At 30.4% G+C, this 20740-nt stretch overlaps 1 protein-coding gene across 1 annotated transcript in view; it reads left to right on the top strand.

Moving 5' to 3' along the window:
* LOC105363051 (uncharacterized) overlaps positions 1-12686 on the top strand; it is a 14603-nt gene extending 1917 nt beyond the window's left edge. The window contains exons 2-9 of the mRNA XM_011500622.1: positions 4606-4823; positions 6622-6803; positions 7651-7801; positions 9723-9917; positions 10050-10281; positions 10560-10894; positions 11505-11734; positions 12278-12686. Coding sequence (XP_011498924.1) covers positions 4606-4823; positions 6622-6803; positions 7651-7801; positions 9723-9917; positions 10050-10281; positions 10560-10894; positions 11505-11734; positions 12278-12605 — 1871 coding nt within the window. The 3' untranslated portion in view covers positions 12606-12686. The remainder of the gene's footprint in view (positions 1-4605; positions 4824-6621; positions 6804-7650; positions 7802-9722; positions 9918-10049; positions 10282-10559; positions 10895-11504; positions 11735-12277) is intronic.
* The last annotated feature ends 8054 nt before the right edge of the window (positions 12687-20740 follow it).

Here is a 20740-nt window from a genome sequence, read left to right as displayed (position 1 = left end):
TACAACTTTGCTTATTTTTCTTTAGCTTCTTACATCCATACAAAAACAATGTAGATTTTTTCTATTACTTTATTTATTCTATCTGATCATTAAATATATTTTTTAACTTTAAGTTCCAACTATACAATGTGTGTTTTTTTTTTTTTTTTTATGTAGTATTGGTTACATTAGCATATCGATTTATTTACTATAAGTAGTAATATTACATAATGTAAATTAAAAATATTGCAATTATAAATCTAAATTATTTGATAGAAATGAAAAACATATCTAGAATATTGATTCGATCGGCTTTATACTACGTGATATAACTTAAATAAAACAGATTATTTTATAAGTATACAATTTAGTTTTAATGTAGTAAAGATTCCGATATACTATACTTGTTATATAAAATTGTATCAGCTATTTGAAATTATTTTCATTTATATATATATATATATATATATAATATCAAGATAACTTACATTATTTAATATGAAATAGATGATATGATTTTCTTGATATCAACAATAGAAAATTGATTATCATTAAAATATATTTGAGAGTAGAAAATAGAAATAAATCTTTGTAATTATTATTAGCGGCGAAAAGAATATATAAAAAAATTATATGTAGAAATAGTCCTTGTTGTAGTGTTATATAATAGGATGAATTACAAATATTTGTTAATAGTTAATCAACGTTTATCAAAAAAGTGTTGTAATTTTAATTGATGGAAGTACATTTTTTTCATAAATTTCATAATATTAATAAATACAGGTGTAATAAGCTGTGCTCTTGTTCATTACTGTCAATTGTCAATTCACTATAATGTATGTACATTAACATAAATAAATCAACATAAAAAAATGCATGTATTAAAAAAATTAACAAATATGACAAAATCAATATATTTTCAGTTAGTTTAATAATATATATATATATATATATATATATATATATATTCAATGTTGGAATTATATTTAAAATAAAAACAAAACTATTAAGGTCTATCTCGACGAATACCACCAATAGTAAACCACTAAATATATATTTTTTTTGTTTTGTTTTGTATAATTAATGTAATAATTAATTTAAACTACCAATAATAAATGTGCTAATAATAAGTCGTAATGAAATAACGGATATTAAGAATATCCGTTCTATGCTTAATTATTGCTGAAGGAAAGTAAAATAAGACAATCGATTTAGTCTGCATCTCGATTTAGAGATTTACTAATCAAATGAAATTTACACGTACAAAGTGAGGTTGCGGATAAAATAAATTTATCACAAAACACTGTTTTCTATATGTCGAAGATTTATATATTTTGACATACATATTTCTCTTTGATAATTCGACAATGTTAGAACCGAACATACCGAACATACCGATTATCATAAATTCTGTAATTTATTTAATATTAATATTAAAATTATTAATGTCTATTAAGGAATAAAATTATAAATTTATATGTTCATTCGAGACTTAATTTTTATGTATATTTATTAAATTTTCTCATTTTTACTTTTAGGAAATAATTAATCTTGCAAAATGTTCAAGTATTTATTATTAAAATGCATTGGATCATTAATTGTGTCCGTAAGATATTAAATAAATGTTGATATTATATTTTAATAAAAAACATATTAATCAAATGAATGGAATTTCATGTTTATGAAGAATAGAAAAAAATATATTTAATTAACAATAATGAATATGAATTGAACACGAATTATTTATTTGAATTTTGATTTCGATTAATAATTAATAATTATCAAAATAAAGATTTATAATACATTTCAATTAGTAAATAGTTTATGGATGCATCAATCGTAATCTTTTTAATAAAAAGTTTTTACTAATAAATAAAAATTGTCATTAATATTATTATTACAAAATGATATTCTTTGTATATATTTAGTATTACTATTTTGTTAACTGACTGATTAACTATTATTACTGTTATTGCAATGTATTCTACATTTTATCTTTGAACAATCATTAAATAAATTTTATTGTTTTATAGCTTTAATAACAAATTTCATCAAATAAATTGATAATATACATAAATATATTATTATTATTATTATTATTATTATGTGAATATTTCTTTTTTAATATTAAATTTACAATTTTTTCGTAAAGCAATTTTCCGAAATAAACTTTGCAATGGAAAAAAGAGTTTAATGAAAAAAATATTACGGAAATATAAATCATTAGTTACTACTATTTAATATCACATCGTCTAATTTCTAATCATTTGATAAGGAAAATAGCATAGGTGAAAATCTGATAAGTGCTAAATGATTTTGTTCGACGCGATTTATTTTCAAATTATACTCTTATAATGATTATGATATATTACATTTTCAACCGATACACAATTAAAGTATTTGGATATTATTTGGAAAATTTTTACATATTAAATTATATAAGAGATGGATATATGGAAGACAAAACCCCTGCAATATTTTACATAATACTCTATACAATAATAATTAATATATAATTTTACTAGTGTACTATTTCATTAAAAAAAAAAAAAAAAAAAATACCTTTGAGCAATAATAAAAGTCGATCGACCGAAAAATAAATAAATAAGAAATAATATTAGATATTATGTTTTAATTATATTTTTGAAATTATTTAATTTATTATATGTATTACTTTTATAAAGTGTGCAGGAATGAGTTAAAGGGAATAAAAGATTTTCTAATGCAGTATAAATTTAATTTTGCATTTTATTACTTTATTATTAGCGACTAAATTTCAGCCCAGACATCTAAAATATTAGTATATAAACTATAAACTGCAGTTAGGAAAGTAAGTACATATGTTTTATGTAAAATTATATATAACTTGCTGTATGTACATAAATGGTACAAATTATAAATTTCTATTCGATAATTGTTCGTTATGATGATAATAAATTATACAAAGTTGCGGAAAGAGGTAGATGCGATCAAATTTCCACTTTCTGTACTGCATAAAATATTTATTAAACTTCAAAATTAATTATCTTTATGAAATATATAAAAAATTAAAGTATTTTTTTTTACCTAATAAATCATTCTTATAAAACTTGCAAATTTGCGAATGATAGATCTTCAAATTACTATTTCATTCAATTTTTCACAAATTAATGTATTCTATCCAATTATTATTTATATAAAAATACGTGTTTATATAAAAATTCGATTGATAAACAATATGCCATTTTTGTGGAAATTTCCGTTGTTTTGTGTTATTGGATCCAATAAAGCTAATTGCCAAATATAATGATATTTAAGCTTGCAAAGAGAAATGTCAAGAGAATTTTGCGTCACATGCGGCTTATTTTATCTTGTATCATAAAATTATGCTACATTGATAAAAAAAAAAGAATAAGAAAAGAAGACTTTAATGTTATATTATAAAAGCAAAGTTTATAACTGCAATGATTAAATACCTTATATACCTGAAATATCATTAATGATTTTGGTTAGCAATTCATTTGCCATGTTTTTCTTAATTTGTAATTATTCATTCTTCTTAATTATTTACTTTTATTTTAAATTATCTCAAGTAATCTCAATGTTTTTGATATAATTGGATTATAAAGGTATGCCAAAGGCATTAACAAAAACATGATTTATTTGATACATTCGGCCGAGTTGTTGTAAAGAATTGTGAATATCTATTGTTCAACTGCAATGAATAAATTTTTTTAACAAAGCTTTATTTTTTCAAAAGATTTTAAATTTTAATTTCTACTTATTAAATTGAATTATGAATTTATTTAACATATATTTATGTGAAAAAGTGAATACTAATACAAGTATTTATAAGTAATATTTTTTTATGAACCAATAAGCAAGAGTTCGATAAATCTATATTTTCAATTAATAATCTAAACTAATTACAGCGAATAAACTGAAAAAAAAAATGAGAATGATGAGTTAAACATTACAGTTATTTTCTTATTTCTATTTTTCCTTTTTTTTGGATGACAATGTATGCATTGAGTTTCGAAAGACAATAAGTTATTAAATTACTTTAAGTAAAATATTTTAAAATATAGATAAATTAGCTTTTCGTTTTGTTTTTGTATAGGAAATACTATTTCGATATCTAACCGCATTGGTGGAGAGTAAGGATAGCTTTCATTTCCTTGGGAATACGATTTCATTTATTGAAATAACATTCTTATGATATTGTCACTTGTCCTTAAATATTCTGATTTTATAATGTTAACGTATCGCCTATATTATTAAATACCATCCTTTTATCTACAGATAATTTATCATTAGATGATATATAAGACTCGGCAGCTGCACTGTACTGTATTATACATTTGCTTTACAAACTTTATAACTTTATAACTTTATAACTTGCACAGCAGTGTTATAAATCGTTAATTTAAAGCACATCATAGAATTCGTTCATGTTGGCAATTAATTCGCATGGAGATTTAGAATGGTCTTAAAAGTGTTACGTAAACTTAAAAAGGACTTACGCGCGTTTTGAAATGATTAGTTGCATACGACTTCCGCTCCTTAGCATAATGATTAATGGGCAAAGCCATTAAACATCCTTCCAATACGAAACGCCCAGACTGTAATAATGCATTTCTCTGACAGACGATGGCATCCGTCCAAGGAACTGGCAAGGAAAACGCGTCGGTTGCAAAGTCCCACTGCGGATGCTACGCCTCTGCTTCCTTGGGGTTCTCCTACCGACGTTGTTCGTCGCGGGCCCGGTGTACCTTAGGTATCGTGTCTTCTCCGAGCAGCTCTACCCCTTGGCGGTCTCGGATCAGCGACTTATCGACGGCAAGATATCGACCACTTGGTGCCAGGTGCAGTAACCTCTTGACTCATTAGATTTTATTTTAGAGTGATTTTGCCTTTTATGTTGCTCCAAGCTCTTACGCAATAATGTTAACGTCAACTTGTACATTATTTGTACATTATTGATTTGTAAATTAAATTCTGGTTTTAGCTCTAATTGGCGATTGACTTGCAAGTTTCGATCGATTAATTTTATTTATAAATTTGTGCGATTATTCATTATAAGCGATAATGCATTATTAATAAACGGCTATAATATTTCGCTTTAGTACTTCCCATCGCTCGAGCAACATTACTGTAAGACGAAAGGGGTAGAGTACACGTGTTACTGTAATTAGTACACCGTACTAATTAATAATGCTTAATAGCCAAACAAAAATTCATAACGAATCTCTAGGCACTTATAGCTTTATTTATAACAAAATTGTTATTTGTTGGCTACTATAAGAATTTTATTTTAATTTATAGTAGTAAAAAAAAAAAAATAATAAAGTCTTTAGTTTAAAAACTACTTAATTTTCAAACTTCGTAAAAAAAATTTATAAATATCATACATTATTTGGCTTTGATATCTTTGATTCTATTTTATTGAATTTCTTATTAATTTATTTAAACGATGATTATTTTATGATCGTAAATCTGTTAGATTAAATGGATATATAAAAATTTAGGATATCGCAATGTTCACTGAAATAAATAAAATTTAATCCGTAAACACAAATTACTCTCAATATTCATAAACTAAGAGTATTTTTTAACTCTCAAAATGAATATTAATTATTAATTGTTAATTAATGATTAAAAAAAAAAAAAAAAAAAAAAAAAAAAAAGTTTATTATTTATTATTTCGATTGATCTATAAGAGGGAAAGGAATAATTTCTTCGAAAATATCATAAATTATCAATTTTAAAATTTAATATAAAAATTATTCGAATTTGTTTATGACGATAATTATGTGCTCGGTAGGGATCATCAATGCATGGAAGATACTTGAGCTTGATAACAGCGATTGAATGTGCGATAGTAAATTCCTTTTTATCTTCTGTAAATACTATCTTCTTTATATATTACAATAATCTAGTAAATAATTTATAAATAATTGATACTTTAGAACTATTTTGCATTAATAAAGTTAATGTATTAAAACATAACGAAAATAACGAGTTCGATTATATATATAAATATAAATTTTTTAAATAATTTATGCTGATAATAATTGTAGAGAAAATAATTATAATGATTTTTTTAACATTCAGAAAAATTACAATTTTTCTATTTATTGCTCAAATTCAATAATAAATGAGAAACTATTTGAATAAGAAAAAGGAATGTTCATAATAATTATTTAAATTTGAAATTATATTCAGTTCAGTGGATTCGTCGTGTATCATTTAGCAAAAAATTTAATGAAAAGTCAAGAAATATTACTATAAATAGGAGGAAAATATCGTTTAATAATTATCTTTGCATAGACTTTAAAGAATATCTTTTTTGTCATTAACACAAAAACGTATATATATATATATATATATATATATATGCTTAATAAAGCATAACCCTTTTCTCTCTCGTACACTCATTTTAATAAATAAATTTAACAATATTATTAATGTTAATTCATCATTCGAGAATGATGAAAATAAAGCACTTCTTTTATCATATCTATTGGAATATTTACCATTTATTTAGCAAAAATAAGGCATTTTTGTATGTAGGAAGTAAAAGTTTCTCAATAATCGAATCAACTACGAGATTAATATGAAAAATAAAAAAAAAAAACAAAAAAAAAAATGTTTAAACTGCAGCGCCAAATAATTAAGACCAACGCCACCTTCAATGCCTACTTAATGAATGGCACACCCAATATAAACAGAGAAGTCATTCCTGTAACAATGATGAGATATCTCGTACTCGAAGACGACATGAAGGAATACTGGGGATTTTATCTTCTTCGGGGTAGCAGCGTTACCGTTTCTACCTGTGTAAGGTATACATTTGTCTTGACAATGATTATTTAACAATGTACCATATGCGTCCAAAGAGATCTAAGAATATCAAAGATTATTTGTAAAATTTTGCATGGGCTTTATAAATTATATTGTTTCTTGGAGAATAAACAGTTATATAATTGCTATCATTCTGTCAACAGATAAAACATGAAAATTTTTCGAATCCAGCATTAAATGCGATTTACTGTATATTTAATGTGATTAATTATCAAAAGATCAAAAGATACTTTAGATATCGACAGATGTGGAAGGTATTTTTGGTTGCTTTGGTTGGTCAATGCACTAATTTTGAAGGATTATTTTGCGTTTGATACCCAATACGCAAATAAGCTTTAATCGTCGAGTCTATTAATTGCAAATTTTTCTTTATTTACAATCGGACACTTCCATTTTCAATTAAATTATAAAATATTGTAATTGAAATGAAAAAAAAAAAAAAAAAAAAATTGTATTATCTTAATAACCGGCGTCTAGACATAGTTCAACGACAAAATGACAAGTGTGTTAAATTAAGGATTGATAATAATTGAGCTGAATCTTTATATTGATAAGGCAAATGTATGTATGTAGTCTACGTATTCTTATCTTTCAATAATAATTTTAATAATTGTATTAATATTTCGACTCATCCGAGTGAAAAATATTAAAAATTATTGCATTAAAATTATCATTGTATTTAATGTCTAATCGAAGAGTCGGTAGGGACAATTTTGCAAAGTCTTGTGTCTTATGTCAGAGTCAATTATGGCAAATATTAAGCAACTATCACGTTTATTATTAACATTTTATAAGTCTCTATTAATTTTAAATGTTTGCTCTGTTTAGATGGCCAGGTGCTTCTCTCACCATGATTCGTGGCCATAAGCATCTGCACGAGTGTGCCTTTATCGGTGACGATAGTAGCGAGGAACTCGAAGAGCTCATCGAGGTCGCGCAGGAGCGCGGTTTACTGCAGACCTTTAGTGATAGAAATACAGTAAGAATGATAATTTTGACGCCGTGCATTTTCTCAAAGAATATGCGACGTTTCATTAAACACTTTTTATGGAGATACTATACATCAATTCTTTCAATATATTCTCTCAAATACCATTATAATCGATTAATCATCAATTTTCTTTACTTTATTTTTATATCTATCGCTTTTCACATATATAAATGTATAATTGCAACGATTGTTATAAGATCCTTGTATACTTGGCTTAAATTAACGGGCGAATTGCACAAGGTGCAATAATGTATCTTTGTTGACATTATTTTTCAATTACTGGACGGTTATTATTAATATAAATATTTATGTGATTAAAATTTACTTAAGTAATATATATATATATATATATATATTATATATTTATATATTCTGAAAGAGAAGTAAAGTTGAATTCAATTGAAGTTCAAATATCTAGTTCAGTCTGGGTTTCTAGTTTTGCAGAAAATCTTATGATATGATTTTATCATAATTATTATAAATTTAAATAGTAATGAAATTCAATTTATAATCACAAAATAGAAATAATCCATTCAAATCAGCATTTGTATTAAAATAATTATTATTCTTCAAAACTTTTTTTATGCTAGTAATATACTTAGAGAGTAGTAATAAATTTAATATTTGTGGTTCATTAAACGTATTTTTCATTAAAGCCAGATATTCCTTTTGATTATCGGATATATTTAAATAATTTATAATCATTTAAATTTTCAAAAAAAAAACAAATATTTTTTTGTTTTTTTTTTTTTTTGTTTTATTTTGCAATTGTTAATACATTATTTTCAAGAATACAGCATTAATAATCATTTCCTAGACATAATGACAGATATTGCTTCGGCTTAGAGTCTTGATTAATTTATTAAAAGGAATTTTTATATGCATAAAGGCATGCACAAAGATGGAACTTTTATGCACAATATCCGCGAAATTAATATAAAAAAAAGTATGTTTGCATTGATTACCTCATGCTGGTATCCGTGTGTTCTAGATCTACGAGAGTAAATATCGTAGTTGTTTATTTCTTTTTTATTTCCTTATACGGGCATATATCTACACTTACGTATATCTAGATTCTAAATAGTAGTACAATACATGAAGAAAAACAATATTTCTATGTATATACTTTATACATAAATGTATGCTTAATCAATGTAACCTAACCTTATGGTTCTGCATTGGTAAGATATATTAGTTATCGCGGTATCGCCGCGTCTTGTCAGAAGTTATTTTCATTCTACATATACATAATTTCAAACGTATATTTGTAATTATTCGCATTGCGCTTTATCCTTCAAATGCAACGAAAGTTTATTGTCGTATGTTAAGCTAAATACATATTATTATTATTATTATTATTATTATTATTATTATTATTATTATTATCATTTCTATTGTTAATTCATTATACTTAAGTATGTATGGGGGAATTGCTCGCATTTATAAGTTTATATTACAATTAAGTACTAATAATTTTTATTAATTAATAACGAAATTTTTATCTGTTAAAAAGTTCGTTTAAAGTTTAATTGTTTATAAGATGCGAAATAAAAATATGAAAAATGTATTCAGGCAGAAAAGAAGCATATAATATATACTATGGGTTGAAATAATTTTAAAACCTATTAATAGCATAGCTTCAGCGATTAAACGAACCTATTTAATAAATTTATCGATCAATTGACTTTGATCTACTTGTTTGTTTCGTTAGTTCATTACGAAAAACTAAATGCCCTCTTGCATGTGAATTTACTTTCATACTTTTAAAATCTACGATGTTATCCCAAGTGATTCTCCACTTACGTAAAATTTTACAAATAAAAGCCATTAAACGGAAAGAAAACTGATTGATATGCACGGTCACGATAAACCTACCTGCCAATTAAAGAGCGACGGTCGCATGTTTCAGAACAACAGTAGTCCGATCAACGAACCCTCGCGGATGAAGCGCGTCAATCAGAATGTCCATTTTCACCAGAAGCTCAACGACACCGTCGACTCCTTTTCCACGAGGCAGCAACATCTGCGACAGGAGCAGTTTCGGCAGAAGGAGGTGGAACAGCAGCGACATAATTATCATCATCATCATCAGCAGCAGCAGCAGCAGCAGCAGCAGCAGCAGCAGCAGCAGCAGCAGCAGCAGCAGCAGCAGCAGCAGCAGCAGCAACAGCAGCTTACGAGCCACGAATTGGACGCCAAGGACATGCGTGCCATTCTCACGCAACTCTTCGTCAAGACTCTCGATACGAAGAAGTTGCAGAAGGATGCGCTTAGCAATCTACGGCATCACTACGATAGGGTATTCAAGGAAAGCGGAAATATCGATAAGCCGCCTATTTTCGATGACGCAGAATTCATTAGGCAGGAGCTCTTGTCGTTTGATAAGCCCGTGATGTCAGCAACCGAAGGCGACCTTGAACGCGTGGATCTTGGTCGTCAGATGGCGAAGAAGTTACATACTCTTCCAGGTGAGCGTGCCCGTATCTCTTTACTTCCCGTTGCTGGCTATGATCGTTCATTTTACATAGACGACTGTTCCGCGATGCTTTATCGCGGAATATTTTGCTACGTAAAGAATTGTAAATGGATGTGATGTAGCCGAGAGTGACGCAAGAGCTATTTCAAAATAAAATTTTGTTGTTGAAATTTGTCATGTTAACATTAATTGAGAGGGACGCTAACTACTCCGTAAATTGTATAAAGACCGTAGTAGTAAAAAATATTGGTATAACTTTATTGTTTCCAGCGGTATCGCGTGCCACTGAAGAAATAAATACAAAAGAGTCATTCGTCAGGCCAATAACGAAAGTGAGCTCGACAATAAGTTCATCGACCGAAGATGTGTTTGAAGATTTACTAGAGAAATTGCAAGGGCTGGGCGATGGAGCGAAAAAAGTATTGGCTAAATTAGTAGAAAAAATCAATGTGAAGGATCTTGAGAGCAAAAGGCGGTTAGAGAAAGTCATAAATGAAGTTGCCTACAAGGAACAAGAAAGAGAAAAGAGAGATCTCTTTTTATCGTCGCCATTGAGTGCTGGATTGTCGAAGGATGACGAGGATAACGATGCTGCAATCGAAGAGGTTAGTTACAATTAAGTGATTAAAGAAAAGTTTCGAAGAGACAAAGTATCGAACATTACTTTCGACAATATTGTTACGTTGCATTTAATATCTCAAGTTATATGGCTTTATTAATTAAGGTTCTTAAGTTTTTAAGGAGATCGTTTTCCCTTACATACGCATTATATAACCATCTTATTAAGATAAATTTTTATAAATATAAATGACGCGAGTGGACTTTAGTAATAATGTATTTTGCAATGAGCTTATTTTTATGTAATGTCGCGAGAATTTGGCGTTTTGTAAGCCATTGGTTCGATGCTTAGAATAGAAGTCCATACTTTTCAAGCTAATTAATGGAATTTTTATTATAATCGAATTACATATATATGCATATCTTCTTCTTCTTCTTCTTTTATTTTTTTTTTTGTGGTTGTAACGATAATGATGTCATCTACGTCCGGAAAATCTCATTTGCATTATTCGAAATTCATCGATAGACATTCGACTAAATAATAAACATTCGTATTAACGCTGTTACTTTGATATAATAAAGCGGCGAAAAGTATACTCTCGAGAAAACTTTCATACGTCAAATGTTCCGCATAATGCTCGGTATTTATTTCCATAGGAATTACTTCATCCAGATGGAATTGCAGAAGATCGTGGCACGGTTACTGAAAATACCTTGAACGATCGTAGTAATTCCGAGTTCTGGAGTTCATTTAGTAGTTCCGAAGAGAGATTACTAGAATGTAAGGGTTTGATATTGAATCTTCCTTTAACGCCTCATCGATTTTGCGAATCAAGGTTTGAACACTACCATACCACGGCTGCGGTTGCTAATACAATAACATATAGGTATGAAATATTACTTTAATTAACCCCTCCATCTTAATAAAAGTAGCTTATACGAAATTGTAACACGTATTGTGCATTCACGTATATACATGTTTGAGAGTGATAGGATGGGTTGGAGAGGGGTGGTCGTCGCATGCGGGTAGAAGGCGTACGAGGAGGAGGAGGAGGAGGTGGTGGTGGTGGTGGTGGTGGTGGTGGTGGTGGTGGTGGTGGAGGAGGAGGAGGAGGAGGAGGAGGAGGAAGAAAGGACAGTAGAAATAGGTAAGAAAGCAAGGTGTCCTAGTACATTTGTATCCGTTGAGCATCAAGATAAGCGTCTTCGAAGCAATTTAACATTTTATTGATAATCAAAAATATAGATTATTAATTGTCCGCGATTAATACGTTCGACTATTATTTCTTTATTCATTCGGGCGACAGACTTTCACGTCAAAATCGAGTATTCGCACGCAGCACAATTTTCTGCACATATATTAACGTCAGCCATGATAATCCAGAGCTGGCAATATCAAAATTTTTATCCTTCATAATCTTACGTTACAGAGTACCAATGGACGGTTACTATTTCTTCGTGTTCAGCTCGGAAAACGAGATCCAGCCGAATTACTTGCGAATTAAGTTCGAGCTGCTCAAGACAACGTACGATACGTCGGATCCTGTGTTCGAGTGTAAAAACATCACGAGCGAATGTTCCCTGCCAATTCGCTTTTTCAGCAACGAGCGAGCGGTCCTCGAGCTTCCGGTCGGCAGCAACGAGTCCCAGTGGAACGAGGAGTTCATCGTCATATCGACCTGTGAGCCGAGGACCGCCGTCTACCTCATCTGCACAATGGCTGTGCCGCTTCTTATTTTAATGTTCGCTTTTTATTGACCGCGAGATATGTCATATCTTATTTATCGCTTGGGATGTTGAATTATTGTTAAGTGTTGAATGGGAAGCTTCGGCGTATTTTTTTTTTTTTTTTTTTTTTTTTTTTTTTTTTTTTTATGAAAAGTACTATGGTTTTACTTTTCATAGACATTTTAATGGGAGAGATGAGCGAGAGGAATGAATTATCATTCTGTTTCTAGTAATTTGAAAGAATTAGTAGTATTTTGTAACATAGATGAATCGACTCATTATAAAAAGATATTAAATAAAGTTTAAATAAATTTAAAATAAGTTTAAAGATATTAAAGAGTTTTTTTTCTTTTTTTTTTATTATTTTATTTTTTTTTATAACGAATAAGAATATACTTGCTCTTATAGAGGAGAGAATTTTTCAATTTTAGAGACGTTAAGAATAGATAGAAAAATATTTTGTATATATTATAAATAACTGAAGAAGCTTTTTTTGTTTATTTTTGTTTTGTTTTTGTTTTGATAGTACGTAATAATAGGGGCTATAAGCTGTTTTTTTTCTCTTAACTTTATTAGTCGATAAATACCGGAGTATTTCATTATATTACTACTTATTAATAAAATTGTTATGTGATTTTATTTAAAACATTTTTAAAGATAAATGTAGAATTTATTAAAATAGATGGCAACGGTATATTAGCAAACGTTCGTTTGGCTTAACTTTTAAATTTTCTACCAGTGATGATGGACTTAATTACAACGACTGTACAATATATAATTAAAAGAAAAAAGAAATAGAAAAAGAAACGAAAACAAAAGTGAAAACTAGTGTAGATAAGTTTGTCTTATAGTATATTTAGTTATTAAATATTAATTTCAAGTGCACGTTGGGAGCACAAAAATCATCAATATACTTTGAACTTTTGTAAAGACTGTTTATCATCTGAGTATGAATTAGAAAAATGCCGAATGAAATTTCGTATTAATGTATGCTAACAGTTGTATTTACGCGCTTGTGATTATTTATATAAATTATTTATGCAAATAATTTGATGGAATTTAATGTCGAAAGCCAGAGGGGACTGGCTTATTGTTATATACTACTAATAAGAACAAAAGTTTAAGATTTAAGTTTAACTTTAAGTGGAATAGAGCAAGTAATGTTACACGATATACGATAAAATAATACAGCCGACTCAGTCGTACGTACAAGCATGTATTTCCTTACAATCCGTTAAGCAATTGAGATTTTATTTATTTGCGCGACTTAATGATTTTCATAGATTTATTCAACTCATTGAATAAATAAATTTGAATATTACTATTGTGCCTTTATAAATTCCTGATAGTTAGTTTTATAATATTAATTAAAAAAAAAAAAAAAAAAAAAAAAAAAAAAAAAAAAAAAAAAAAAAAAAAAAAATATATATATATATCAATTCGAATTTTGTGATACTTATCGAGTCATTTTACTAATTATTAAATATTATTTCATAAAGATTTTGGTCGTATTATCAATGCATCGAAATCAATTGGCAATTTCACTGAAAATATTATTTATAAAAATTCTACGGTTATGTGTATATAGATTTAGGCTGACCAGTTTGAATATGTAATATTTATGTAATATTAGCCGATTTTAATACAGAGATACAAAGACAATTAATGGAACGTAAAAAGCAAGTATTTATAATTTTAGAGGATTTATAATATGTTTTATTATCTACATCCTAATTAAATTATTAGAAAATTGTTATTTTTATGTAAATAAATGTACATATTAATATAAGTGTCTTAAAACTGTCTTTTAACTGCATAAATAAATATAATAATAGATTTTGTACAATTATTGTCTTATGTTATTATGTGCTTTTAATTTGTAGTTATTACTTGGGATTCGTTTGTAATATTACGTATTATGTTAAGTACAAAATTTTATTTGTAAATACAAAATTTAATCGACTTACTTAATAAAATTATATGTTAATTCGAAATTAATGATTTTTATTATAACGCGTAAATGCTATATTGCCGAGATTTGCGAAAGTTAGTGTTACGATTGTTTAAGCCGAAGGAAAGTTCTTAAGCATTCTAAACCAATCTTCTTCCTTCATTTTGTTCTCATCCTAATATTATCAGAATATCCTATAGTCAAATAATCATTAAAATTATATGTAATAATTGAATATTGCGGCAATAAAATTATCCTTGTCGTTTACTTCTATCCTCGAAAGAAGTTATATTGTCAAATAAGTACATCAAACGTTTATAATATACATCAATCGTGATGGTAAATTCGTTATTTTTTATATAGCTACACAAATTTATAACAATAAAATTTAATATAATTATTATTATATACGAGCGATCCTCTTATAGAAATGATAAACATTAATTGTTAAAATGAAGAAATGAAAAAGGTAAACTCACGGACTTAAGTAATGGACTTACGAACTATTAGCATTTGACACGTATCAAAGGTTTAAGATATTTTGTATTGTTAAAGTCGTTGAATAGTTGACACGTAAGCTCGAACGGGCGAGTGAATGATGACGAGCATACGACGTGTCGCTAATGGATAAGGCCCAGCCGACTGTCCGAAACAACAACAAAAGTATTATCATAAGAAACGCCTTCACAATCCCTTTTCACTTACCAAGCAATTAAAAAAACAAAAAAAAACAAAAAACAAAAAAAAAAAGAAGGTAATCTGCTGGCCGATTTGTAGGAAGTTCGTCCTGGAGATTAATTTTTCATGCCGCGATTACATGCGCATCGCCTCCGCCCTCGAAGGCGGAGCGTAACCCCTTATCAGCTGAAAACACTCGGAGCTTTCGACTTCAACGGCTACACGGTGTCGTCTCCCAAGAGTTTCTCGAATACCTGCCGGCCGTTCTCGGGAGTCCTTGAAATCGGAAATACCGACGCCGTCCGGTCTCTCGAGGAGTTAGATGCCCGAGCCCCGATATCGACTGGATAAAGCAAGCATTGTTGAGCAGTGCCCTCGGTATGTGCGATATAAAGAATTTCCGAGAAGGGGCGACGACTGAAGCGAGATTCGACGAGCCGTAATTTGTCATTATGGCGATAAGTGCTATCATCCACTGGCAAACAAGTTGGTAAATAAATAGAATCAAAGACCCATAGGCACTGGTCAAGTTGATGGTTGAGTGGCAGAGAGGAGGGAGGAGGAGGAGGGAGGGGGGGGGCACATAAAAGTTACTTTTTTCATTTATTGCCAATATTTCGCCAATGTAAAACTTGTAGTTGCGCATCGTACATCGACATCGCAATACGCGCGATACAATAATGCGCGCAAAAACAATGTATAAAACAATATTACAGTCACCTAATACAATGGACAATCTCTTGGGACGTATGGAGCAACGTGAAGAGTAAACACTAATAAAGGAATTAATATGGGACGGCTGCTCAGCAGTGATAAGGAAAATTGATTTCTCCCTCTGCTCACTCACCGACATCCCTTCCTCCAGCCCATTCCCCAGCTCCTTCCCACTCTAGTTCGCGCGTCCAAAAATCGTTCATCTCCTTCAATCTCTTCCTCCCTCTCTCGCCTCCTCCACACTCTTCTCTCTCCGTATACGATGGCTCGCGTCGGTTCACTCGGTGACTCTCCACGAGTGAACGACAGCGACGCGAACGATGGAAACGAGGAGACGGCTCCGTCTCCACCTCTCGACGACGTCGGCCACCGATGCCCCAGCATTTCCAACGGCTAAACTGTTCCGAGTGCGATTGATTCAGCCTGCCGAGCGATTTGACGTTCATGGGACACTGGGCACAGTCGCTCGACACGCCTCCTCGTCACTTCGACCCACCCTTCATTCGCACGATGTCCCGCTCGAGCGTACTGCCACGTTTCCGCATCGGCGCCCTTACAATATCGCTGATTTTCAACCGACATTGAGCACACGCGCCCCCCCCCCCATTTATAAGCTCGGCGACTGGCTTTCACGAGGCGCAGTCGCATGCTCTCTCCAAGCGCTTATCGAAGGCCTTTTCGTTCGCGAGCGTAGGTGTCGGAAATCGGCCGAGTAGACTTTTTGCACTTTCGCGTGTGCGCGAGCTCCGTTTGCAGGAGCAGTTTGCCCGAAATCTTTCTTAGGGTCGTTGTCGAGTACACGAGCTCAAGGGGCAAGAGGCACTAAAATTGACAAAGCTTTCGATTATTGAAAAGAATACTTTGTAAAATTTGTCTGCTCTCTCGACTATTCCATTATACTCGACTTTAAATGGCTACGAGTGAGAGTGTAAATATAGATTATGAGAAACGCCAGCGACCATAATAGCTTGCAATTTAGTCAAGTAATTTCACACACACACACACACACACACACACACACACACACACACACACACACACACACACACACACATATATACACATACATACATAGTATTAATTTAATGCAAATAATGTAGTATTTAGAGTGGAAGTAAATATAAGATATTGATTAATTCGGGGGAGTTTATTGAATTTGATAAATGTTTTTGAAACGACGATAATGAGCGAGAGAAATGAAATTATCGATCCTTCATCGAAAGGATACTAATAAAAAAATTAACCTACTATTCACGGAAGGGCGTTAAGAAATACAAAATACAAGCAATGAAAGCCAAAGTGACTCTATGGGTCAGAAGAGAAAGAAAAGAACATTAAGCAGTAATTTGCCATTATCAAGTTATTTGCTTTATCGCTTGCGCATAACGATTATAGGGCAAAGTGATTTTTCGAATTTCCAGCACGTGTCGAGCACATGTAGTTTGTGGCGGAGCGCGCGGCTCGAATCCAAAAATTTATTCATCCTCACGACCGAGGCTGCGGTTGCTTTGTGTGGGAAAAGCATCGACCAATTTTGGGGAGCATCGAGAGCATCAATCCCTAACGGCTCCGTTACGTTTATCGACTTTTTTTTGGTCAGTTTGGACGTTGAAAAAAAAAAAAAAAAAAAAAAAGAAATAGTCAAAGGGAGAAAATTAATAATTCACATATCGCAGATTGGACCACGCGGTACGTGAAATAAAAAAGGGGCTGCTAAGGGGTGAGAGTGCGGTGAGGTGAGGAGGGGGAGGGGAATGGAGTGAATTTTTTGACGCCCTTCGTATTGGCTTATACGTAGACGAGGATAACAATGTGCCGTGATACGAGGTGGGGAAGTGAAAATAGTCTTCGGCTTAAAGCACAATTAGGTTTCCATCACAATACGCTCTCACTCTTTGTAAAAATCTTTAAAAATCTTCCCTCGCTCGTCCGAGCATTAGTACTCTTTCCATTTACTTTTAAATTTCGACGTTTTAATCGCTTTAATAGTGGCTTGCCACTGGGAACCATACCGCCTTCATAAAATCTACGAAAATTTTTCGTTTAACATATTAAACTGCATTTTTCGTTAATTTAGCCGAGATGGTGTATAATTTTTAACTCTATACGAATGGCTCGAATCATCATTGTATGCAATCAATGCCTAAAAGTAAGTCAGTTGATGTAAAATGATCGCAATGTGCATTATGAAAGGATCGTATTATAACATTATATTATAATTTTATTAACGTAGATTTTGCTACAACGAGCATGTTTGAAAAGTTGTGGTCGAGTGACTTTTAAAACGCATACTTTCGTTATAACGCCTCGTTCTCCGAACTCATCGTCAACATCTTAATGCATAATCATTAGTAATTCTAGCAATTTTGAATAAACCTCATTGTTAAATGGAGGAAGGGTACGCTTGAATAAATCGCTAAATTATACATTGGAATATCAAGTCATTTGAAGCTTAATCATCCATAAATATCTTTGTTTACAATGAGATGCATTATCGGCACGACTTTTATATAGAATGCGCGACAATTATAAAATGTCAAACGAGATGAGCATTTTAGAATGGATATTGTATCGTCGCAATCAAGATCGACGCTCCTGACATCGCACACGCGCACCAACGTTGTTAAAAGGCAAAATCTGATTGCGCAGCCTCTCCCACGCAGATTGTCTAATAAGTAGCCGTGGAAGTTTATCGGCGATACAATTGGGTGGCCATTCGAGCGATGACACCCCTAGAAAGTCATCCTCGTGCCGATGCCCTAATTCGAGTGTCATAATAAAGCAAACACGTGGCCATATGCGGTCACTTTACGACGAGGTGATGGATATCAATTTCTCCCTCTCTCTCTCTCTCTCTCTCTCTCTCTCTCTCTCTATCTCTCCCCTAATGAATATTTGACTAGGCAGGGCGGAGGGGACTAGTCGCAAGTTTTTTTTTTAATTTCGGTCCTCGACTGGTTTGCTCAAACCACGTACGGGCGATTTGATTTTGCGCGGGGAAAGTTCAATCTCATTCGGACGGGAAAGTGAATTATTGGCTAAATTATCGTCAATACAGCACAGCCTGCCAATTAATTCATAAGCATACTTACGTGAATTTTTAAGCTGCCAATGATCGATAATAAGCTCTTTATAAGAGATGCATGCATTTTCTTATTACCATATTGAATTTCACGTTGGATGTTAATTTATTTTTTTCTCACCCTATCTTCTCCTTTTATGTAAACATTTCATTTTTTTCTTTTTTTCTTTCTTTTCTTTCTTTCTTTCTTTACTTTCTTTCTTTACTTTCTTTCTTTCTTTCTTTCTTTCTTTACTTTCTTTCTTTACTTTCTTTCTTTCTTTCTTTCTTTCTTTACTTTCTTTCTTTTCTTTCTTTCTTTCTTTCTTTACTTTCTTTCTTTACTTTCTTTCTTTCTTTCTTTCTTTCTTTACTTTCTTTCTTTACTTTCTTTCTTTTTCTTTTAATATAACTTATTTAATAAAAATTTAAATAAAAATTTTCATACTAAGCAATCGATAATATTGTTTCAATATTCACGAAAATCTCAATTAATTTAATGATACGAATTGTAATTATATGGCTGCAGGTACATTGCAGAAACAAGGGATTAATCTTTTCAAGGTTTCCTTGTTAAGATTATTGGATTAAGAATAGAGAATGACTTTGCAAGGCTCCAAGATTTGTTTCTTTACATTAAAATAACAGAAAGGCTTACTGTCCAATTATATTTAATTTATTCTTGATAAGATCAGCTTTCTTTGTAAGGAATGAAAGTCCAATAAGTACGTAGGAATTTATAATATCACTTTTTCTTAAATAATTTCAGCTTAAAAATATAAATAATTAATTAGAAGTATTCGATTATATTATTATTATTATTATTATTATTATTAGTATAATCACGATAGAACAATTATATGAATAGATAAGATTTTGAATTTGCTCCATTCAACATCTTTATATTATAAAATATCACATAGAAGTAATGAAATAGAATATTAAGCAAACATTGAGTGAAATTTTATTTCATTCGATTAATTTTACAATTAGCTGAATTCTTTCACGTATCATGTATCGAGTTATTTTCTGTATTACAAACAATGACAATAGAAGGGCAAATAATATGCATAAGAAAAGACCAAAATACGAAATACACCATATAGTTTCAATTTTCATAAAAACAGTAATTTAAAATTTATTCACGCAATAAAAATAAAATTTCATAGCCAGAAATATCTTAAATGCTCAATTATACAAATTCTTATCATTATAACTTTAAGCTGCATAACTTAAATTTTTTGTGATCGATTGAACAAGTAAGAGACCATTTCGTAGTATTAACGAGATAATTGAATAAGTTCTTACATACACATAAAATTAAACATATCGCATCGCTAATTATTAAATAGCATTGTCAACAATTCAGTAAACTTGATTTTTTACATTGATTCATCGATCGATCGATGTTCCGTTTCTATGCTTATACGATTTTTTTTCTTTTTTTTTTCGTTCTTTTTTGCCATATTATACACATCGTAAATTGTTATCTAATGGTGTCGCGACCACGGAGAATGCACGATTATAAATTTTTGAAATGCCAATCGTGTGTAACGTTTGTAATAAAAAATAATATTAACGTAAATGTTGACATTTCATTACAACAATCAGTCTACGTTACAAAATTCACATTTCAAATCCTCGATACCGACTTCCCATTCGTTAATTCACATAATAAATAAATCAATTAATTTCCTCCGTATAGTATATCAAGCTTTGCTACTTGTGTTGCACTTTAATAAGACAATAAATTGCTAGGAA

Source organism: Ceratosolen solmsi, unplaced genomic scaffold (genome assembly GCF_000503995.2).
Source record: "Ceratosolen solmsi marchali unplaced genomic scaffold, CerSol_1.0 scaffold56, whole genome shotgun sequence".
NCBI classification, from domain to species: domain Eukaryota; kingdom Metazoa; phylum Arthropoda; class Insecta; order Hymenoptera; family Agaonidae; genus Ceratosolen; species Ceratosolen solmsi.
Note: the sequence above shows the minus strand (reverse complement) of the source record. Positions and strands in the feature narration are given on the sequence as shown.